At 41.8% G+C, this 24,641-nt stretch overlaps 1 protein-coding gene across 2 annotated transcripts; it reads right to left on the bottom strand.

Moving 5' to 3' along the window:
* Positions 1-266: 266 nt before the first annotated feature.
* Positions 267-24,475, bottom strand: iars1 (isoleucyl-tRNA synthetase 1). 2 transcript variants are annotated; one of them, XM_085924528.1, is made up of 34 exons: positions 24,390-24,475; positions 23,584-23,714; positions 23,191-23,347; positions 22,999-23,118; positions 22,832-22,914; positions 22,600-22,717; positions 22,370-22,517; positions 21,356-21,443; positions 20,825-20,885; positions 20,583-20,678; positions 19,672-19,794; positions 18,217-18,308; positions 17,606-17,704; positions 14,985-15,111; positions 13,439-13,512; positions 13,124-13,318; positions 12,825-12,911; positions 12,366-12,449; positions 11,496-11,640; positions 10,900-11,020; positions 10,718-10,809; positions 9,767-9,844; positions 9,175-9,296; positions 8,153-8,255; positions 7,972-8,055; positions 6,943-7,117; positions 5,409-5,521; positions 4,273-4,368; positions 2,705-2,881; positions 1,981-2,101; positions 1,787-1,912; positions 1,570-1,716; positions 1,011-1,163; positions 267-828 (listed from the first exon to the last, which is right to left on the bottom strand). In XM_085924528.1, exons 2-34 carry the CDS (start codon positions 23,700-23,702, stop codon positions 746-748), a joined length of 3,807 nt encoding a protein of 1,268 aa, XP_085780654.1. In that variant the 5' UTR covers positions 23,703-23,714; positions 24,390-24,475; the 3' UTR covers positions 267-745. The 2 variants fall into 2 exon arrangements, with proteins under 2 accessions (XP_085780654.1, XP_085780656.1); XM_085924530.1 differs by having other exon boundaries at positions 23,584-23,710; positions 24,390-24,431.
* Between the last annotated feature and the right edge of the window lie 166 nt (positions 24,476-24,641).

Genomic DNA, 24,641 nt, shown 5'->3' with positions numbered 1-24,641 from the left:
TGTTATTGGTGCCGTGGGTGGGAAGTTTTATTTTTTTTTATTGTCCTACCTCATTACTGCCACTGAAAGCATCTTTAATCCCCTTTGTTGCTTTTAATGGCCGACCTTGCAGTTAAAGAAGGTAAGGCAAACAAATGGGACAAAGTGTGTGAGTCGAGCAGACAAACTAAAGAGCAAATGAGGTTGACGCTGCGGGACCAGACGTACTTCCCTTGACAAGCCTGAAAGCGGAGACTAAAAGGGAGGGGAATAAAAAAAAAAGCTCATTTTCCATCACCATTGATTTATTCCATTTGACAGCATTTTTCCATATGTCAACCTGAAAGCTCAGCCGGCCGAAAATTTCATTTCAACTTTCTAAATGAAGACTCACAAAGCAATGCAAGTTTTATCTGTTCAATACTAAATGGCGTGTAGCCACGATAATGCAAATTGGTTTGCCCAATTAATTGGCACATTCGTAATGACTAGTCTGGACCTTTGCACCTTAAATGAGTTTTGAAAAAGGACACCTTGCAAGTTTTTAGTAGTGAATGGGAAAGAAAATTACAAGTGCATAATTAACTGTTTTCCATAGGAGATCTGTGCTATTTTTATTTTGGTGTGCTTCTGGGTCTTAAAAAGTTGGATGACCCCAAGTTGAGTGTCAGGAGTTTTATAAAAAAAAAAAAAAAAAAAAAAAATAGTTGGAAGCTGTACTGTAACAATGATGACCAGTCTTAAGTTTCCTTTTTTTCTTAGGGTTCTACGATTCCGCCGTGGTGGGAAGAACTCGCACAAACAGAGTTTTGGTGTCCAGAGATTTTACTGCAGAATCAACCGGCAGCTCTAAAAGAGACAAAACGATAATTAGTGACTTACTTAATATACTTCATTGTATCTGTGGTTTCTTTTCCACTGCACGGTATCAGCTTGGCTTAGCTCACAAATAGTATAGGTTAAATAAAAAGAAAACAAAACCAGCTTTAAAAAAAAAAAAAAAAAAAACAAACAATGACGAATTTAATTACCCTGGCTGAGATCCTGGTCCAGGTAGAGTTTGAGCCGCCTCCCCCGTAGGCCGAACACCTTGGCGGCTTCCGACATCAGGCCGAAGTAGTCAAGCTTGTTCTGGCCCACTGGGTTGACCAGCAGCAGGGTGCCCACTTGTCCCGTTTTGCACTCTGCAGGAGTGTGAGTATGGAGGAAGACAGGTACACACACATTTGACTAATTACTCTACAAATGTGTGGCCTCAGTGTGATCCACTGATCGACCTTCATTTCATACAACGGTATCTCAACTTATGAGTGACTCAACTTATGAGTTTTTCTAGATACAAACTGTTGCGCGACATGAATTCTTTATCCTCTGTGTAAAACAACTAACATTAAATTCAATTACTGCAGCTTACTGAGAAGTTGTGACTGTCTTTATTTAACACACATGCATGTGTTATACTGCCCTCTTGTGGTCAAGGAATGCACAATAGAAGGAGCCACATTATGGATGCATGAAATTATGAAGCACAAACTGAAAATTTAGAGTTATGAGCTATTTTCCATGTTACAAAAACATTTATGTTCTCACCGGCGGGCCGTGCATCACAGAGCATCAAGTTCACGTAAGGACACACAAGGGTGCTGCCAGGGATGGCGGTCCCGGGGGAAGTCACGTCTGTTGTCACTGACAAGGTTTTACCACTCAGAGCCCGCAGGTCCGCTTTACTCGGCAATTCTGCGGTGAAGATGAGCGCGCCTTTAGACACAAAGAGTCCACAGAGAAAAAGTTTTGGCCCCTTGCTCACCTTTGCCGTCGCTAAAGAATTTAAGCTTGGCGTTGTTGGTCCCGAAGATGCTGCCGCACACCGTTTTCAACTTGTCCACGTCCAACTCGTTATCGCCTTTTGGATTCTCCAGCATCACCACCCCGTCTGGAAAGGTTCAACAATTTGTACAAGTTGTAGTTTTTCAAAAAAAAAAAATTTGTCTTTGGTTCTACCTTGTTCTTTGCCGTTGACTTTCATTTTGAGGTTGACGTAAGCACACGCCGGGCCATTTAAAGCGGCCCGTGGCTCCGACGATCCCTTTACAATCGTTATCTCCAAGTCGGAGCCCTTCAGCTGCACCAAACATAAGGGACAGAAAGTATAAGTGAAGGGGGAATCAAAGTACTTCTAATATATTCATTAGCACTTTAATGTAGCTGCTAAAACAGTTGACTTCCAAATGGATTTCCCACAGGGAATATCAAGTGGATGATTCATTCATCACGCACAAGCTGTCGTTATCATAAACCCTGGATCAAGTGCACAAACTTTTAAGTTTTACGTTCAAGAAATGTTTACCATGCAAGTGTACAGACTTTTTAAATTTTACGTTCAAGAAATGTTTATCATACAAATATCTACTGTGATTACGACTTTTTTGTTAGTGGTATGGAATTTTGCGTACAAATTTGGGTTATGTTGAGACCGTACGAACTGTATAATAAAACTCAACGACCCAGTCTAACTCTTTAGGCACTCAAACTGTCATCGCCATAAAATCTTTACCATGTGTACAGGAAAAAAAATTGTAACATTTGAGCAACATTTTCATAATCTTGACTGGTACCAAAAATAAATAGAACTGCGACTTTTGGTGAGCTAATCATTGGTAGGGGATTTTTAATCATAAATGATGTTAAACTTTGACGATCCCACTGATGCTTTACAAACTCGTACCTGCGTCTTCTCCTGGATAATGATGCCAGCACCCTTGGGGACCGGGTAAGGCAATAGCGGCGCCTTCGTTGTCGCCAGGATGAAATCAGTGTGAGCTTGAATCACTGAACCCAAGTACTCCCCGTCTGGCTGACAGCGGTAGTACACCGTGATCTCGTCCGACGGCACCAAATGGCCCTGAGAAAAAAAACACGGACAAGACCATTAACACAAATCAACTCTTGAAAGAACATTCACCTGTTTCGTGTTTTTGATTAGGCAAAGATGATGGAGGGTGAAATGATTTCCCAATAATACATCAAATCTGTAGGGAACGGTTACCTAAAAGTAGAGAGAATGGGATTAACATCACAGCGACATGAAAGCAGGTGGGATTAGAAAGCAGAAGAAGAAGAAAGAATAAAAAGTGTGAGAACAAATACAGACACACACAAAAAAAGGACTGGTTGAAATCATTTCACGCAGCATTTCAGCGCTTGGAGCTTACACTAACCTCGCCACCTTCGAAAACATTGATTTCGTCCTAATCCTGATTGTTACGTGCCGCATGTGCGGACAGATGCACTTTGGTGACTACCACACACACGTGTGCACAATGCAATCGCAACATACAGCTCAAGGGCAGAAAAAATAAAGCTAGCAAAATACAGAGTGCTCAATCAATGGAAGAAGGTTTATAGGCTCTCGCTGCCAAGTCAAGGCGGCGACCCTCTGCTGATGGGAATGCCGCTCTGATTGTGGGTGCGGGTGTGTGTGTGTGCGTGTAGATTGATAAAAACTCCTGATAAAGAATAGGTTGACCTACTGCTACCACAAGCACACAAATGAAAACACCCACATGAGCACAAACAGAGCCGTAGTACGAGTGGACATTGGGTAAATTAATTCTCATCCCCAGGGTGGAAAATTCCTCACAGATCTTGGATGGGGAGGGGGTGAAATAAGAGTTGGAATGCGGCCTAGCCGGGACCCAGCCAGCAGTGCCGCCGCTACGACCGTGCGCGACTGGAAAAAACTTGTTTGTTTCTCGCGAAAACAAGAGGCTGCCGGCTAATCCGTCTTTACTCCCCGGTCGCACTTCAAAGCTCCAACGCTCGAATCTGAAAGGGGCCAGAGCGTAATTAAGCCGCCATTAATCCCGCTTTATGATGAAGAAATGTCTGACTGGGACGCTGCTATGGAAAGATTTCGCAAATTAGCATCAGAGTGTTAAAAAATATGAAGAAAGGCGGTAAAAGAGGAGGACCATCACAAGGGTAGAAACAAACAAACAAAAAATGGCTAACGCTGAATGGAAATTGGCGGTCTGAAACTGAAAGTGGCTTCATTATTCAACCAATTAGGTGTTTAATTACAAATAATAATCATCAAAATTTCACCCCCGCACTCATATTCTTAAGTCGTTTATTAGGAACATTTATAATGAGGTTTGAACATTTGCCACAGTGACCCAGGAAATTGACTAATTTTCAACATTTAGACTTTGGGGGGGGGGGGGGGGGGAATGCAATCACAGACGCTAGATTATTATACAGTAGCATGTTGAAATGTAAAATGCCCCTACCAACCTTCTTGCGTAATTTCTGAACGCGGTTGATGACTTCCCTGGCCACACCCTCATCCACCATGGACTGGTCCGGGGAGACATCCAACAGTACCAGCACCTACGCCACAGACGAGACGACACATTGTTAAAGATGTGCAAGCAGACTGCATGAATGTTTTCTCCGGCCCCAGTCTAAAATTAAGCACGTGGACTCTGATTCAATAGCAGTATCAATTCAAAGGCACATATTTGAAAACAATATATATTCGGATAATAAGCACAGTATGTCATGAAAACTATACAGTACGGGGAAATAAAAAAACATACACGAGATGGACCGTGCGCCTGAAAGGAGGTCAAGCTCGTTATCTTCCGAGTCACGACGACTGTAATGTACTGTACTGAGGAACACTCTTGGCGCATGTAAACAATACACAGCCGAGAGCGCGGCAGACAGATGGGAGACCGAGAGGCGATGCGAGGGAGCGAGAATGGCGCCGAATTAAAAAGCCGACTCGGTAGAGTGGCGCAGCCGTGCGTTGCACGTCCGCTCGACGGAGCGATGATGAGTGACGGCCCGTGAGGAAAAAGCCAGAGGAGCTGGTCTCCACTTAGCTCGGTGATAATTCTTCTGCATCTCCTGCCCATTCAGGGAGAAGACTGTCGCCGCAGTTCTCAAGCGTGTACAGTAGACGCGCGACATGACGAGCGTGTCAAAATGTTCGCCATTTGTCGTCTCGTTTTGGCTTGTTAAAGCGGAGTGGAATACAGCGGAAGATCCAAATCGGATTTGACGACGTACACTCGGGTTGCGCGCGCTAACGACGAATTGATCGGAAGAATTCCCGGCATCCTTTCCAGCTCACGTGGCAAATCATTTACTCTGCTCAATTGAACACTCGCATGGAAAGAGGAGTTCAGAACATTCACCGAAAGAATCTAACATGACAACGATTTTCTACATTGCTTATCAAAGGCGATGAGTAAAATGCAAATTTTTTTTTTTTTCTTGACGCCAATAATAGAAGAAATTCCTATTATTGATTACTAACCCAAATTTCTTACACGATGTGGCACCACACTTAATTCTTTGCATACTGGATTTGTGCGTCATTACTTTTCTGAGTGTTAGCATCCTCATGCCAAGCGCTCGCTCACCTGTGCGTCAGAGTGGGCTTCGTACTGTGCGGCTGAGTCCGAGCTTTGATTGAACGTGTACATCAGCCTCAAATCCTCTTCGTGAAGCTCATGGCCGTCCACCACTATGGAACCTGAAATGAGGCATATGTCAAGCTGACTCCCACAATGCGTAAGCAGACAGGATTCGTATTGCCTGTGAAGTGAATCAAAGCATAATTGATCGACGGTCATTAGAGCAGTCAACAGAAGATAATTTCTTTTCCCACCCATTATGAGCTTGGGATATTCTCATTCAATAAGATGCTGATGTGCTCCCCTTCACCTTGACAGTGCAAATCAATGAGATTCATTTTGGGACTTTTGTAACAAACTTGGCAGCATTTTCTGAATTCGTAAAATAAAATGAATTAGCCAAATGATGCTCCAAATATTTGGGAAAAAAAAGACTGTCACATCACCTTTTGGCTGTTTTAATTTGACCTAAGTAGCTCTATTAGTGTAAAAAAATTTCAGTCACCCAGAATGCTGATTTCTTCTACCCTTAGTTTATATATTCGCCTTCACTTGTACGAAGAAATTCCTGAGAAGAACAAGCATCCTGGCTGCATCCGCACAAGCTGTCAAACAATGTGGCCAATCAACTTTCCTCGTGTTTGAAGTTTGCCACAGGCACCAATTAACCGTCTCTATGTTCTCTCGAAAAACCGTGACCACGTCCCTTTCTTCACTCCTGGACACCCCGAGGCGAGAGGCGGGGAGGAAGTCACTCCGCTTCTTGTCTTATCTTATCCTTCATCTCTACGTTTTGGTTTCCAGCTTTGGCTCGCGATTCACCTCCGAGGTACCCCATCAAAATGACGGGATCAAAGTTAGAGCCGAAGTAAAAAAGTGATGCCTTTTCAGGCTTTGGATAAACCCACGCGGCCATCATCAAAGTGTAACCTTTCAAAGCAAAGACGCATGTATATGCAGAGTATTTTCTACAAATTGTATGCTTACAAAATTGTGTGTCTTTAAATACATTTCAATAGCAAAATACATTTAAAAATGTTTACATAGCATGTGGGAGTGGGCAGTGCAGAATTTCACCTATTATGGATCTGGAAAGGGAAAATCTTTTTCTGAGTTAGGCAATGCAAGCTTTCTCTCACTCAAATGCATTGTGATCAATAAACTGTCACTCGGAGCCACAATTTGCTTCAATCTGCGAGCAGACTAGACTTCAAACGTCCAAGTGATTGGCAACGCTAAATTCCCACAGTCCGGATGACCTCTGCAGTATCTTTCCCGTGAGATTTAAGGGTTCTCTGCGCCTTCCTCCTCGTCTAATTGGAGAGACAAAATACCTCGCGCTGCTTTGAGTTTACTTGGCGATACATGAGATCAGTAACGTGCTTTGTTGATTTGGACACGGCTTTCACATTTTAAGATAGACACTTGTTTGTTATAAAGAGGATAGTCTTCCTCTATGGTGTAAATTCTGCAAATTGACGCGGCATTTCAGTTGAAGCACGACATCTATTTTACCCTCAAGTAGACTTAATGGCCATACCTTTCTTCTGGAAGGCCTCAACCTGTTCGCTGCTGAGCTCCTTGATGGCAGCGGTGATGGCTTTGAACGCCCCTTTCAGCCTCTTGCCGAGCACCATGTGGTCCGGTTCAGCCCGCAGACGGATGCCGTACTTGTCTTTGTCTGTCGAGATGGTCAGCTGGCGCACATTGAGCTCCTGGGAGAGAAGAGAGACATTATGAGGAACTCTTACTTGCCCAGAGACCCGCCTATGACTATGCTGCTGTTTTGGTTAGCAACAGAGTTCTGAGATTCCACAAGACATCTAAGTCACCCAAGTATTCAATGGAATAATCGAATGGATAATCATTTCTAAAAGGATTTGCTAATGACAGAAAGGCCTAAGAATCTGAATGCTATAAATAAGGATTACGCAACACAGCAATTTTAAACTTAAGCGCTCTCTGCCAGCCAGTCTAAGAAACAAATCAAGAAGTTCACGCTGGAGAGTCATTCTGTCACAGGGGGAGTGCACCGTGAAATCAAGCAGTCACTGAGCTCGCCCATCTTTACGTCCCCAGTGAGTCTGGCAGCCTTTCTCGGTCATTTCTATACGTTCAATTCTCCCTTGTCTAAAGAGAGAAATACGTGACGTTCATATGTGATAAGGCAAATATTGGTCACGCTCCTCTCAATTGTGCTGCAAAGTGGCTTAGACGGATATTTCACGCAGATGACTTGCTGATATGCTATTTTTAACTCAGCGATGGCTTGAGCAGGCTCTTTATATGTGGATTTGGTTTAATACAGTCGCCAGTGGAGAGCGAAAAAGATAGGAGATCATGCACCGCTGCGCAGTGTGCTGCTTATTCTCATCCATTCTAAAGTACACTGCATTTATTGAAGACGTCTTCTCGGCTGCTTAAGCGCTCAGAGGTGAGAAAGCCAACGCTCCCGCCTGTACGTGTTTCCCCTACAGCAAAGAATCCGAAAGAAGCGTGCAACAGTTGTACCAAATATTTTGGGTGCACATTTATTATTTGTATTATTTACATATATGGATTGACTTACTTCCAGGATGTATTTCTGGAGAGACTGAATGTCTTTCAGAGCGTCTGGATCTTGGTGAATGACGACCACTTCCTTGAGTGGATACTGAAGCACATGACAATCAATCAAATGTTCACAGCCCAGCAGTTATACACCGGTACACGGAGTTTTGGTCGTGCACGAGACAAAATGGATGATATACCTTCACTGGCAATGTCTTCCTGTCACGGATGACGCGCCCGAGTTCGATCACCGACTGCATCTGAGAAACGGCGTTCTCTATGCGCTTGTCAATCAAATTTTCCCTGCAAAAAGGCAACACGGACAAGTTTAGCACATCCGCAATTCGATAAATGGCTACTCGACTCAGATGATCACTTCATCTGTTCGTTTTAGAACTACGTTGCTCATGTGTGTCATGAGATGAATTCATCAAAAAACTGCATGGCAAATAGTAAGCATTGAAAATATGTAGCTATAAAACTATGACCAACCAGATTGTGCCCAGTAGATGTTTGCAGTGTTATGAACACCAATCTGAAAAGGCATCTGTTAGCTGACGAATAGTCTAATCTGTTTGTATGTCTTTTTTCTGAGTGAATTTATAGTCTAATTTTTGCAATTACATTTTGTCTAAATTCCATTTAAATTGGTTATGTGAACTGAAAGAATGTGGAAAAATCATTTAACTACTTTTTTTTCATTTCTTTTTTTTTAAATGTTGCAATAAATAAGCAAATAACGCTCCTTGGTCAATTTGACAGGTCATGTTTTAATTGTTGTCAGAAAGTGTCAGAAAATAATCCCAATAAACATAAGTGATATTTCGTGATTAACTACATCGTTAACTGTTTTAATTAATATGTTGTGGCTCAAGGTTTAATGAGTACTGCATTAAATTAATTCATTAAATCAACAAGTGGTGACATCAGGCACCCAGCGTTCATTTGCAGTCTGGAGGTGGAGCTAAAAATATTATTCATCTCCAGAGACCCGGCATTGATTTTAAATTGTGAAAAGAATTGATAGTAAATCCTCTAATCAAAGTTATAAGGCAACAGTCGAACGGTAAAAGCAGGCGATGTAAAAAAAATAAAAAAAAATAAGGTATTTTATGTTGATGAGAGCTCTAAGGGAAACGTCGCACTATCCATTAAAGTTTGATTAAGAATCACACACTCAACTAATTTTTGTGGAATGAAAGGGATTCCACCCCACACACACCTGACTTGGGGCAGCATAAGATAATGAATGCTGCCGGTATCCTTCTCCTCCAGAGAGGCGAGGTCGACAAGGTTACGCAGGTTTTGGTACATCATCTCGGTGATGAAGGGTGTGAAGGGAGCCTGAGGGCAAAGGAGGGGAAAAGCAGAGCAACTGTAGTAAAAAATAACAGGAAGATGATTTGATGCTGTGCAACTGTGGTTCATTTACATTTCCCACTGCAGAAGTCCAAAAGTCAAAAGGAGCTTTACACATTTCTTTTTCAGGGAAGGGGAGGTAAATAAGCAAATCCGCCACATTTTATTCCAGAGATTTCATAAGCAAAAGTTCAAACTGAGTTGTGCCAGCATTGCACTTTGAGCATACTAATGAATTCATAAATCTGCACAAACGATCTATATTGATCTAGGTTAGGCTAGCTGGCTCACATGTTTTTTTAATTCATAGCCTTCAAAAAAAAAAAAACAACACACAAGCTCCTCTTCCACACTCATGCAATCAGTCTGTCATGCACGCAAACACACACAAACCCACAACAAAAGGCATTTTTCTCTCACTCTTTACGCTTTTTACACAAGCTGGGATGACTCACCATCAGCCTGCACATGGAGAAGAGCACACTGAAGAGGGTTTCCAGCGCCCACAGACAGTCCTCTGTACCACTTTCCCCCTACAAAGTTCAAACACATGTCAAATTGTCAATACAATGCCTCTACCCATGGAGCAGTGAATAGGGCACAAGTGCCTAAACACACAACAGTCCAATGCCACTAATGCACACGCAAAAAAGAGGTAATGGCGGAAAATTACACATGGTGGTCTGTTGTATCATTTCTATGTGGCATACAACATAGGTGATTAAGAATATATATTTTTTTTTATCTTTGCCACCAAGGATGATTAATTGCATTTCGTTTCATTGCGATGGGGAAAGACAATTTGCGGGTGTTTTGAGTGATCGCATAAATTAAACTTCTCAAGGCACCACTTTATGTCCCCAGTGAGTGGAACAGATAAAGGTAAGGGAGTGTGTTGCAGAAATGGACAATGCACAATGGAACCAAGTTGCCTCTGATATAGCCGCTATCTATCACGTTAAGTTCCTTTTCCGTGTAATATTATCATATAGATACGGTAGCTGTTCAGCCCCGCAATGGTGCCTTGATGTTTGTGGTTGCATAAAAATATAGCAATCGGCCCCGCAATAAGAACACCACAGCTCGGAGGTTTTTTTTTTTTTTTTTTATTGCAGCAAGCTTGTATGTATGCGGCTATTGACTGATGTGCAGCAGGGGGCCGCCCACTGTATTTTTCTAGCGCGATGAAGCGATTGCAATGAGTTGTATGAATGACAATATCCACAAGCATTTAAACAAATGTTATCATCGAATAAGTTGCCATTTTCTTTGCTCGTTGAGTTCTCTCTGTCTATCGCATTTTAAACCAAGTATGACTAGTGCGGAATTCTAATCAAATGAAACCGTTTGAGCGACTAAAATATTCATAACAACGGCAAAAAAAAAAGTCAGGCAGATCAACTCACCTTTAGACGGCGTCTGTTAGTCCGAACGTACCAGTTGGTGAGCATGTCAACAAACTTGACCAAACGAGGCACCACGGTGTACAGGCGGTACGCTGCGTGACAGACCACCCAACAGCTTCTAAGCACTTTCACACTCATAAGTTGTCAGATGCAAAAGCTACTTGACACAAAAGTCTACTCACCGTCCATTTCAGTCTTAAAAAACTGGATGAGAGACTGCGTAAAAGACTGAATCCATTTGTCCATGATGTTGTCACTCTGCTTTGCGGTGTTCTCGTTATACAGAAACTCAATGCCGTCCTCCTGCGCGCAATAATTCAAGCAAGCATCGGCACACGCTCCATCACGGTGACGGAAACTATCACTCGAGGGGTCACAAAAATCATAGTGTGATGTAATTATTATGCGTGTAAAAAGAATTGCTTATGGGCCAATATCTAATCGGATCTTCACGATAAAGTGTTATGCAGAATACTAATGGGTTTTTTTTTTCCCTCAGCGAGCGGCGTTTTTAAAACTACAAAATTAAATACACACCCACATGTAGATAAACAACACCCCAGGGACTAATTAGTGCACCTTTTTACAACATTATTTCATTCTATTAATCAAAGGTAATTACCATTTGGTACCAATGAGCAATGAATTTATTAGTGTGAGATTGTTACGCCATCAACCTTGTCCATGTTTTTTTTTTTTAACGTGGGAGCAGAAAGGATGACTTGCGGGAGCGTTTGGACAGAAGTGACATTTTGTGATGTTCATTAAGCGCTCGTACCTTTTGTAACCTTTGCACATTTTGCACCAAAAAGCGATACGCATTGTACCACGGCAAGAAGACATCCTTCAGCACATCTCGAACACCTTCCTCTTTGAAACGCAGGTTTTCTGCTCTCACCACAGGAGAGTTGATGAGGTACAGTCTGCAGTGAGAGACGGTAAAAATCTCAGCGAGCAAGATTTGAGACAGTTTGTCTGAAAATGGGCAATTTTATTCAATCAGCTTCTTCAATTAACACATCGATTAAGAGCTGCATTGGATATACTCAGAAAAATGGCATTCAGTCCAAAATTGTGAAAACAATATGGACATGTACTTTTTTTTGCAGTTCCCATCTCTCTATTCTAGCATCAATTAATCATGTACTGACGCTACATGGCCTTTTTCCCCCAACTCCTTCCCTGATGTTGTAAATTATATCTTCCTGAGTGCTGCAACTGTCCGCATAGCTTCTATAAAACTGGAATGATCCCAATGCGGGACTAATACAGGCCTTTTCTTATTTTATTACATTCTAGAGAGAAACAAACAATCATATTTCTCTCTGCAACTCACTTTTTCTTCCTGTGTATGTGAACATATGGTGCAACTGTGTGGTGCTTTATTCATTAGGCCATATGCCACGGTGCTTTGACAGCTCAGGGCAAAATGTGAGTGTACCGTTTGCGTGAGTGTGTGCGTGTACGGCATGTAGGACTGTGGCGGTTCAAACTAGGCTCATGATTCTTTCTAAACCATGCCAGCTAATGACATAAGGTAGGTTAGCGCACACTCATATATATAGACTCTCTCTCCCACCGGCATACAGCTATTCATGCTTCACAAACGCATAATCACACTTGCTCACATTCAAGCGCAAGATCTGACCTGAGGGCATCGGCGCCATAGCTCTCCACTATGAGGCCCGGATCCGGGTAGTTCTTCTTGCGCTTGCTCATCTTCTGTCCATCGCTGAAGGGGGGTGGGGGGGTGACACAGGCAAAGGAATTAATGTGCACACATATACACAAAGCACGCATGCATAAAAAAAAAAAAAACATCGAAGTAACAGAGCACTTGGTATTCAAATTAGCGGCGCCCTTCCAGGTCAGCAGGCCTGTGAGCACGGTGGTCTGTTTAGAGCCCAAGGCTGAGGAAGGAGGAAGAAGAAGTCGAGGATGGGCCCAAGTGACGAGCACCTCTGAGCAACTAAATGTCACGCACAAACCACTACGATCTTAAGCAGCAGGTGAACAGACAGGTGAAGGATGGGAGATGTATAAGAGTGTTGCCAAGAAAATGGTTGAGATGGGGGGGGGGACATCACTTACAAGACAGAAGACTCACCTAGCAAGTACCAAGCCATTCACGATGACGTTCTTGAAGGGCGGTTTGCCAAATAGCGCTGTGGCGAGCACCAGCAAGGTGTAGAACCTAAAGAGGGGCACACAAAAAAGGTTTCAATGGACTAAGTTATTTAACATTCAGTGGTGTCATTTCACACTTGATGGATGGGCAGCGAGATCCTAAGAGTATAAAATGTTTTTTCTCTTGGTCACATTTTAATTGCGACATTGTGTCTTTTAGGAAATCCATGCATTTAATGCATCCATTGCTTATCAGTCCACCTTCCATCTTCCACTTACCACCCCCTGGTCTGGTCAATTCCCTCGGCAATGAAGTCCGCCGGGAACGTGTCTTCAAATTCCTTCCTGTTTTCAAAGGGGTAGTGGACCTGGGCGTAGGGCATGCTGCCACTCTCAAACCAGCAGTCGAACACTTCAGTGATCCTCCGCAGGACACCTTTGCCGCAGCGCGACGGGATGGTTAGATGGTCGATGCTGAGGAGGGAGAGAGTGCAAAGGGCGTGAAATTACAACCGAGCTCACTTTTTTTTTTTTTTTTTTAGGGGGTTTCAAAGACAGAATACTTTGAATTGGGCTTTCTGCTTGACCACTCACCTCTCCCGATGCAGGTCAGTTACTTTGGCGCCAGTGAGTTCCTCCAGTTCGGCAATGGAGCCGACACACACCACCTGATCAACACACACATTTGAGTAAAGCTCCACCCAAGCTTCCATTTGAATGAACACTATTAAAATTGGAAGAGCAGTGGTATGGTGACATAGGTTAGTGAGCACAGATATGTACAGTGGATTTAGAATTTGATCAGCCTCGAGTTAAACCACGCTACGCAGAGGTAAACTCAATGTGAAAGTCGTTCTGTGAAGTTAATACACCTTCAGCGCAACTTTGTAAAGTGCTCTCCGCCGAGAGTCGGCCTATGGGCTCTGCTCTAGTTTTGAGAGCGTAAGGTAGCGAACATGGCCCACATAAGTTACCTTTACTAACCCGCATCTGGCACAAAATATTCACACTGGACCTGGAAGCGACAAAACTAAAAGAATAGCTACTAGGGGATGGAAATCAGAATGGCAACCACAAAGAAACCGTTTTTTGTGCGTGCGAGTATGCTGTTGCTAGTATGGGAAGAGTTAGACAGGCACCAGGGAGTGACAGCGCTATTTCCAGCAAGCGGGTCATCAGCCCTCTCTCTTTCAGCCCAGGGACCGGCACTCCATTTAAGCTACAAAAAAACAAACAATCGTGACAGCTTTATTAAGTTCACTTGACTTCGCCCCGTCAGTTGGATTTGACTGTGATCAGTGACAATTCCTAGCTTGAACGGAATCTTATGAAAGAGAAACTGAAACATTCTGAAGATAGAATGGCAAGTGGAAAACCCCCAAAGGTGTTACCATTTGGAGTTCAATACATTTTTTTCTTTATAGTCAAATAAAATGTGCAAATTCAAACATTAATGTGTAAAGTCGAATGTGATTCTTTCTACATCCCTTTTTTTTATCATCGCATTATTGGGGGGACAAAAAGCGAATCTTCAGGCCTCTTTTTTATTTCATTAATGGGGAATTTGTGTTTGTCCTTTATGTGGTTTTAAGAAGCAGCCAGCTGAAACCTGTGACACATGAATTTCCTTTATATGATTCATCATATCATATTATTATGAGATAATAATGAAATTACAACAAGCAGTTTCACTAGGAGGTTGCGTTTCACTTGTATCTATTTTCTGTGTAGTGTCATTTATTCTTTCCTCCACCTTCCATTATCTTCTCTGCTTTCTATTCCATCGCTATTTGCATTGTATTCCTTGGATGTTCCCCTTACCAGTATGATGAGAAACCTGAACCCATTAGGTTTCTTGTTTATATAAATAAATTATGTATGAGTTTAGTTTATGGAGGGACTCTAATGGTTCCGGGGAGGGAGGAGGGGGCTGTAATATGTAGTCACACTGCACATAATGGAAACGATGGTCACCCAATACGGTAACTACCCTAATGCATATCCATCCATTTTCTGAACGGAATGAATTGATGAAACGTAATTAATTTATGAAAATGACTTGTAGAATTTCCATAGTGCCTTGTCATGCTCATGGCGATTTTAATGAGTCATTTTATTGCATTTGTTGTGTTTTCCTGACCTCCTCGTAGTCATCGCTGACCCACATGGGGATGGGCGTGCCCCAGTAACGGTTCCTTGAAATGGCCCAGTCGCGCGCATCCCTCAGCCAGTTGCCAAAGCGCTTCTCACGCACAAAATCAGGAATCCTGCCGGAAATGGAAAATTTGACGAGTGCTGTCATTGATTCACTTTTATACAAATGAAGATTAAGATCCCAGAAGTTTGTTATCGACACAAAATTCAAAATAGGTCGTTCCACAACATTTTGTCCACCGAGGATGGTTTTATTTAGGGAGCCTAGTTAATAAGGCAATTATTGTAGTACCTAAAAAAATTCAGGTAATTCTGAAGGGAAAATGGCAGCACCAATATTGAAAATATCAAGTTGCAAGCAGGATTCTTACCACAACTACAAAAGCAACAGAGTCCCGTGGATTGAAGATAAGCACAAAAGGCTATTTTAAGGTATTTAAGGGTCGAAATGACTTTTTATTTCCGTTCATATTTTTCTTGTGTGAAAAGGATATTTCCAGTCATACAATAATCTCACACGGTCTCACTTTTTTGTGGCCTATGCACCATAAATATATGAATATAGTGCCAAGCAAAAAAAAAAAAAAGCGAGATGGTTCTTATTTGCATACTTTCTCCAGATAGGTTACGTCTTGTCTTTTTCTTACTGAGTGTTTTCTCTATTGCTCAGCAGTGCAAGCTGAAATGGTGCTGGCGGTTGTGGCAGGAGGGGGGAGGAGGGCGGATATATCATCTTCCGCATCCACCCACCAAGCAATGAGTTCATCAATTCCCATTTGTAGCAGGCATTTCTATTTAGGCCCCTAATACATCAATTTAATGATTTTTTTTCTTGCCACTGCTGCTCACCAAGTCCCTGTACTCCTCTCCTCCTTTTTCTCTTGCTACATGTAGGATGTTAAGTGTGTAGTCTTCGAATACTCAGAAGCTCTGAGTAGACAGGGGACTCAAGGGTTATAATAGTAAAGATGAGTATGAGCAATTTAAATGCAGATCTCGCCAATAATTAGTAAAACCACAAGACAACGTCCAGCGGGGAATTTGGAGGTTTAAGTATCAGTTATAATTCATATATGAAAAATCTACTTCGTTAAGAATTGTTATGTATTAGTTAGGCAGGATGGCAATAGCGTGGAGACCCAAAGTGATTTTTTTTTTTTTAAACTGATGAAGGAATGGCAAAAGGTGGAGGAAATAGGAAAAACTGCCTCATCTATTAGTCATTATGTCCAGTCATGGTCGGTGAAGTGTCGTCAAGGTTCCACTGAAGAGGTGAGCGCTCCTCGAGTACTCGTTAGGTTGGTCGCTGATTTACTCAAAAAAAAAAACAAAAAAAAACAAAAAAAAAGGGGCCTAATAGATACTTAGCCCTCGCCTGCCCGCTGCACCAATGCGAGAAAGCGAGACAAGCCGAACAAATGACTGTGGGGATATGATAACAAGCACTTTGCTTTCTGAAGGGCTTTTTTTTTTTTTTTTTTTTAAACCTCTGATCAACGAACACGAACGTGATGTGAAAGCACACCGAACCAGAGGAGGATTTTCCTTTTTATGGGGATGCTGATGAGCCGGCAAGGCTCCCTGACAGACAATCTGGGTGGAATTAAAAAATCTTTACGGGAGCAGAAGTGGTGCGTCTAATCAAAAAGCGTCCCTTCAATTATTTAACGCTCGCTGGAGGAAAGTTTTAATTAGAAAGTTGCATAAGAGCGCATGTTTGAAGGCCTAAAGCGTGTCAGCTAAATCCAGCATTATTGAAATTGTATTATCAACATACTGTATATGGTTGAAAGAAATACATATTCAACACCTTTTCAAACACTGAGTTACAGTTGTTTCATACACTCGTAAAATTTAACATCTATGTATCAACAACACATACTAACTACAATACTATATACAAAAAATTTAGCTATTATTTTCCTAAAATAGAAAATGGAAAAAAACAAGATCATTTTGTATTCATAAGTTTATAACGCAAAACCGTTTTCAGAGCATATTAAAAGTGCACCACTGCTGCCAATTCATTTAAAATGCACGTAGAGATAGTCGGTTGCTGTGAAATTAAGTGTACCACAATTACGCCACAGGAAATGAATTCATCCTTTACAGTAGTGCACGTCACTCTCGCCCTTTCTTTTAAGTGTGTGTGTATATGTATGTGTGTTCACCTTCCTGGTGGCTAGTCATTCATCTCAGTTTGACAGTCCCATTACCAGCCGCTCAGAAAAGAGCACGGGGAGCACCTGGGGTAATACCGCTTGGTTGGAGAGCCTTTCATGCAGACGTTTACTTCACATTCCGCTATTGTGATTAGCAACATGCACAATTTGTATGTCATTTATATCATATTTGATTTATTTGTAAATACTTGATGGGATCTTTATTTTGCCAGCTCTTCATTATAAACTGCCTTCCCACAACCTTGCTATGGATCATTTCTTCAGCTATGGCTTTGCATAGATTGTGCAAATATGGGATCTTGCAGTGGATTTTGTGTATTACTTACAGTAGTCTGGAGTTATTGGTTGAAAAGTTAGGTGACTAGTGGCTTTGAGCTATCGTCACACATTCAGTGTGCCAGAGCGTGGCAAATTGAGTGCTTACCAGTAACACTGTCCATTGTTGTCCAGCAGCTTCTGCACCATGTGCTCCACACGGACAAACCAACTGGGTACAGCTTTGTAGATCAGGGGGGTATCCGACCTGCGGGTATATGAAATTGTTATGAGCAAAGAAATAACACACACGGGCAACGGAAGAAGTGTCGGTAGAATATATTTTCGTGCATTCATTTCTTCCATTTAAGCCAAACAGTTGATTACATTCCATAACTCAGATAGATGAAGTAGGGTTGCAAATAAACTTTCATCTCCGCCAGCCTGCATCTACTAGTGGCTTGACATTGCTGAATATAACGAGCTTAATTAACTCAACCGCTGCTCAGAGAGAAGTTAATGAATTGAAGTTCTGCTAATGTGGGACCTTGAAAGGTTATGACTGTGCTTGCACACTGACTTCGAATTGATTCCGCTCTGAAACCACAAACCATTATTGACCCTGTGGTACATTTGGACCTTACTGACTGAGAAACTGTACTGCGACTTCACAGGGGCTCTCACGGTTTGCCGCTGCTGAATTAGACAAGTACTTAATGTGATCTGTAATTCCTAATATAAGAAGCTACAGTTACACTATGCGAGCTGTGCATGTCTCACCTCCAGCAGAACGGGTAGCTATGCTTGAAGGAGCTGGAGTTGATGAGGCGACCCTTCTCCTTCAGCCACTTGATGATATTCTTGTCAGCATCCTACAGTAATCAAATTAGTATACGTATATTTAGAAATAAATGCAATGTTGAAAAATGTGACGAACATGGGTTTTACACACACACACACACACACACACACACACACACACACACACACACACACACACACACACACACACACACACACACACACACACACGTACATCAACAGTGACTAAAAGACCCTAAACCAAGATTTATTCCAATTAATATCTTTTAATCTAGATTTTATTCATATCAATCAGTTAAACAAAAATAAAGGTCAAAGGAAATCAAGTTATTACAAAATTGTCCATAAAGAAAGAAATGTGCTTGACCCTGCCTCACTTTTTCTAGCAAGGTACACTTTGCAAGACTTTGTCATAATTTTATTTATTTATTATTATTATTTTTTTTAAAACACTCCTGGCCTATATTAACCTTTTTTTACTACCAAGTTGACCGCTAACTCATTAAAATGTGAACACACCAGCTTGCGATATGATAAGTGAGAGGAATTTTGCCAGCTACGACTGAGTAGACTAATGGAGGTCAAAGTACTTTTAAAATCTAGGTACAAATATTAAATCCAAACAATATTTGAAGTAGCTGAAGTTATTACATATAAACAATAACTTATTAAATAACTTCAGCTACTTCATACGGTGGTTTTATCGAGAAGCCAAACTTGAATTGAGGGAAACATTGACTGCCAAAATGCGATAGCTCAAGGAAGTGGCAACATCATGAAGCTAACATGCAGGAAAAAGGACATGCGCTATCAGGTAGGACGAAGAAGACATTACGGCTGCCAAAGATGACAAATGGGGTGGTGGCAGGAGTCGAGGAGTGGCGATGGAATGGAAGGAGGCTATTTTAGGAAGCCGTGTCAAATATGACGGCAGTAAGGATCGAGAACGAGCCTGGAAACAAGGGAATTTTGCTGAGAAAATGGGGCCATGGAGTAGGCAGGGTAAATGACGCAACTTACTCGGTCAGGCTGCCTAGGACCCCATTTCCATAATTGCCTACCTGATAGGCATATCAAATGTGTGTTTAGTGCTTTTTCCCCAAAAAGTGGTGAAATAGCTGACACTATAACTTTTGTATTTTAGTTGTTCAGTGTCTTCACATTATCCGATAACTCAAAGACATAACCTATGATATATGAAATACTTCAAAGCAAATATTTACAGTCGAAAAAGATCAGTAATCCTTGATGGAAATGCACTTTCTGGTCATAAACAGAGAAATGGTGAGCAGTAGGGACAAGAAATATCGTGGTCATCTGTGTGGCTTAAAATAAAAAGCTGTCAATACTGTAAAGGGGCTTTTTAATCAAAGACCACCAAGCTAATCTAAATGGGGCTAACGTGTCACTCACTTTGACGTACTGTCCCGCAAAATCGGTGACCTCTGATGTGAAACAGCCGGAGGCGTCCACGGGGCAAATCGGAGCTTGGTCCCTTTGGATGATCTTGTATTCAGTGCATACCCTGTAATCATCCTACATGGCAAATTAGACATGCGTTCAACCATTGATTAAAACGATTAATCCCATTAGTCAGTATAACAAAGCAGTGTAGCACAAGAGTGTGTCGTAATAAAGAAAAGATAGTCTTCTATTTTTCCTGATATGAATTCCTCCCTCAATACATTGGCGTTAAATAGATGAAATTCAAATAATAAGCCAACCATTTTGACAAGCTGTCTCACAAGCATAATGGCACCTTATGATTCCATACTAAATGGTATGTTTGCAAAGCTACTGAACAAAAGCGCAACTGCTGCCGCTGTGACAGCTCAGGTAGCTGATTGCACTCCAACTGTAAATGTATTCTGTATTCAAACAGCCTGTCAAGTGGCCCAAGACGGATGGCTAAGGGGGCTGTTTGGCATCTCAGCGCCAGGACATTAGAGTAGAGAAAAAATAAATAAATGGAAATCCGCATTCTAGGGGGAAATAAACGCATTGATCTGCCATCTCTAAAATATGTGCATTGAAGAACGTTTAGAGCATTTTACATTCAACGTCTGAAAGATGAACGAGTGTGGCGGAGGACTCAAGACAACTCGAAGGTTACCTACAAGCTTCAGGGAATTCTAAGTTCTCTTGACAAGGTCATCTAGCTCCATTAGCAATGATCCAGGTCATCCTCAAATTTAGATTCCGAAATGCTGTTTATATTTATATGAATGACTTGAATTAAATTATATACTCACTATCGTACGCAACTAACTCAGCAAGATATATGATGTAAATAAATAATGTAAAAGATTCCCATCTGTACTTACAGCTCCAAAATAAGGTGCTTGATGGACCACTCCGGTGCCCTCTTCCTCCTTGACATAGTTATCCGTCACCACCTGGAACGCTCCTTTCTCGCCGCACTGAGATCAAATGGTGCAGAAATAGACATAGATTTAAAGTACATAAATATAAATGCCAATATGTGGTCGGAAAAAAAAAAAGATTCAAAGATTTTCATTTTCTAGCCAATATATAAAAGTAAGAGAGTGCCACAGAGTTTACTAACCTTGGCAAAGTAATTGAAAAGAGGTTTGTACTTTTTTCCACTCAGCATTTTGCCAGGGAATCTGGAAAGGCAAGGAACATATTTCAAAGACATATGTCAGGCAGAGCCGAAACTCAGGTTTTCAGAAAACAATTTTGGAGAAGTTGGAGAAACACATCCAAGACAGCCATCCATTATCCATCTTTTAATGTTTGTCCTTATTATGCCAAGTACTTTACCGATAACTCACTTGAGACTTTGACACTTTGTTGAATTCACTTTATTTAACAACAACCACAACTGGCTTCTCCATGAGATCAAATAATAAGTCTTTAGGCTTGAAATACAATTCAGTATATTTAGCCAAGGTTGTTTTTATATGTTTTGTTCCACTGCAACTGTAAAAACCATTCGAGTATTTTTCAAACTGCAAGTCAACCATTTTTTTCCCCCATAGTTTGGCTAGTTCTGCAACTTGTATTCTTTTGTAACTCACTCTCGCTCTCTCTCACTCTCTCTCTGTCGCATTATTGAAAGGTGAGCAGCACTCACTTGTCCAGGATCGTGTACTCGTTCTCCAACTTAAACAGCGCACTCAACCGGGACTCCATCATGATGTACGTCTTGGTGGTGGTGTTATCTGAGAAAAAGAAACAAGTATAGGCAACCTCAGGACAAGCTGTGACTGTGTCGCGGGTTTTACGATCGGATTTCACTTTACATGTGGAAATTTGTTTTGAGCTTGGAAGTCAAGCAATGACGGGAGATCTAAGGCGAAGAGTACTTGGTCATCCGGTAAATAGTGTGACATAGACCGCTTGGTGTCCATTCCTCCTCATTAATGTCTTCTAAGCTGTCTACATTGGCGATACGTGACTGATGATTCTCCTCATGCTCTGCTTAATTTATGAACGCTGGAACAAATGGCCCTGACAGGAGTGATTTATGTTCATTGATCCGTGTTTCATGTTTGATAAACAGCAACCATGTTATGCTCTTCTCCGCATTACTGCTAACTCGGAGGTGGGGGGGACTCTAACTAGGGTCTCGACTCCTGCTTGATAACAACGAGGCCATAAAAACTCAAGGTCAGGTAAGGACTCCATGGCCGTGTTGTGAGACTGCTCATCCGGCAGAGGAACGCTCCCAAAAGCGCAAAATTTGAAATTAAAACGATTTTTGGAGGAGAGATTGGAGCGGCATAGGGGGAAAAGAAGACGTCCCTACGCGTCATTGGTGTGACAGATGACTGCGAGGCGTGGACCCGCAGAGGCTGACAGAAGCCCGAGAGAGGCGAGGCGAGGGAAACGCAAGAGCGACGTCAGGTCAAAAACAGGTGGAGGGTGAAGCTAAACAGGAAGAAAATGTTGGATGGAGATGGAATGAGGTGGATGATGGATAAAAAGAAACTGAATTGATGCAAAGAAGAAAAAAAAATCATTGGTATTCCAAGGCGGTCTCCCATGCAGCACAGGCGGTGCAGTTATTGAATTGTTTGCTTCGCACTGCAACAGCGTCCCCTGCTGTATCTCACTGACTATGACAGGCAGGATTAGAGACTCTTACCTTGGACCTTGACGTAAGAAATTTCAGGGTTGACACACAGAGCCAGATTGCTAGGCAGCGTCCACGGGGTGGTGGTCCACGCAATAAGAGACACATTTTCGTCGTCCAGCAGCGGGAAATTGACGATGACCGATGGATCTTGAACGTCCTTAAATAAAACAAAAAAGTTGACTTTTTTTTCTGTCTGTTGTAACCTCATGTAATGTCTCAAATGTGAAGGTTGTGTGGACCTTGTAGTTCTGGTGTGATTCAAAATTGGAGAGCGGTGTGTTGCATGCAGTGGAAAAAGGCATGACCTTAACACCACGATACACCAGACCCTTGTCGTAAAGCTGCTTGAACACCCACCTGAAAGAACAAAGTCGTGCAACAAAAGTGAACCATATACTTGGAATTGAAGTTAAATAGAACGCTTAGCTAGGGGTGAGTAAGGGTTAGGAGTACATTTGTAACAAAACATACCAGACAGTCTCCATGAACCACGGGTAGAGAGTTTTGTAGTCGTTTTTGAAATCAATCCATCTGCCCATTCGATTGACCGAGACCTAGCAACGACCGACATTCCCAAGTTACACATTTGACATTTCCCCAAATACCCCAAAACACTCTTACTCCTTACAAACTCTTACCTCCCACTCGTTAGAATATCTCATGACGATATTTCGACACTGTTTGTTGTACTCAGCAATGCCCATCTTGGCTACGTCTTCAGGTCCCGTGATGCCCAAGGTCTTGTCGATCTCATATTCCTACAAAACACACAGCTGGTAAGACAGATCTAGCAGGAAAGGAGTTTAAAAATAATATGCAGTATCATTTACCACAGGCAGGCCGTGGCAATCCCAACCGAAGCGCCGGTCCACATGGAAGCCACTCTGGTGGGCAAAGCGGGTGACAATGTCTTTGATGGTGCCCGCTAGGATGTGACCGTAGTGGGGTAGACCTGTGGCAAAGGGTGGGCCATCATAGAAGGTGTACCTGGTGGGGGAGATTGTGTGATTACAATTAAGTCGACCAGAGTGGTTAATAAAATGTTGAACTTTTGATCAGCGCTTTAAGAACGGATGCTTTAATGCTTTGATATTCAGATCATGCTAGGGAATTTAATTGGGCTGGCAGTGAATGGGTTAAGAAAAAAAGTCAAGACAGTCATCAACAACTAGACAAGAAGTGCTACGGCTTTAACAGTGGCTGAGATGCTTCCATTTGCTCACCTGGGCCTGTTCTTGGATTGTTTGAGGCACTCGTAAAAACAGTCCTTGTCTTTCCACATCTGCAGGATCTTCTCTTCTCGTGAAGGGAAGTTGATGGACTCGGGCACCGGTTCCACCATGATGGCGTCTGTCTATCAATACAAGACATTGCATCACGCACAATTAAAATGCATTTATGTAGCACTCTTAACAAGTGTGTCACAGTCAAAATACAGTCACGTATCTAATATAGAATTATATTTGGTTGATCATCAAATACAATAACATACAAATTAAATCAAAGCAAAATAAAATCTAATTAAAAAATGTAAAGTCTTATTGGACCTTTTTCCACACTAGTGACATGACATGACAATTTTAATGAATGAATGAGCGACATCATTAATGTTTTTTTAAGGTCACATGTTATTAATCAATATATGCATTTCATTTTTATTTATTTATGTATCTTTAGAGTACTTCCAATTATGCTGTCCACAATTTGTCAACAAAGCCATATTAACCAATGTTAATAAATAAAAACTCACATATAAAATGGATCAGTCATTTTAAATAAATAACCAGAAAAATGCGCACAGAAAAGCTATTTTCAAGTTCACTTCTCCCCAATAATGACGCCTCTTTCAAGTTAGCAAGCGTGCTAAGTTAGCCGGTCAATGTTTAAGTAAATTAGCACGAGAAAAAAAGCGTTGCGGCGTTGCTGAGAGGAAGGCGTACAAGATCTACACAACGGGGTACAATATGCCACCATCGTGGAGTGTGCGATCATTTATTTGACGCTGTATCACTCTGAATGGTTTACTCACATGCTGTCCAACCCGAGTTGTCAAGACAAGAAATGATGCAAGTAGGTGTCAGCATGAGCGGAAGTGACGACACCGGAGGATTTAATGTTTCATTCAAGAATTCAAAGAAAGTCGGAATTTTCACACTCCAAATAGGAGGACGTCGTTTGGGAATTGTAATGCCTCATCTTAGAAATTTCTATATCAAATTTAGGGTGTTAACAACTCAGCCATATTATTCAGTGTCCTTCCTCCTTGTGTGGGGTTTTGATT

The sequence above is a fragment of the Syngnathus leptorhynchus genome, chromosome 11 (genome assembly GCF_054491065.1).
Source record: "Syngnathus leptorhynchus isolate UIUO chromosome 11, UIUO_Slep, whole genome shotgun sequence".
Lineage (NCBI taxonomy): Eukaryota > Metazoa > Chordata > Actinopteri > Syngnathiformes > Syngnathidae > Syngnathus > Syngnathus leptorhynchus.
Note: the sequence above shows the minus strand (reverse complement) of the source record. Positions and strands in the feature narration are given on the sequence as shown.

Bases quoted from the DNA above. Each gene is read 5' to 3' on its own strand.
- iars1 (XM_085924528.1), bottom strand. From the start codon at position 23,702: ATGGTGGAACCGGTGCCCGAGTCCATCAACTTCCCTTCACGAGAAGAG. The intron at 8,056-8,152 runs GTATATCATCCA...CATGTGCTTCAG, and splicing joins GGAAGACATTGCCAGTGAAG to TATCCACTCAAGGAAGTGGT. The intron at 829-1,010 runs GTAATTAAATTC...TGTCTCTTTTAG, and splicing joins GGACCAGGATCTCAGCCAGG to AGCTGCCGGTTGATTCTGCA.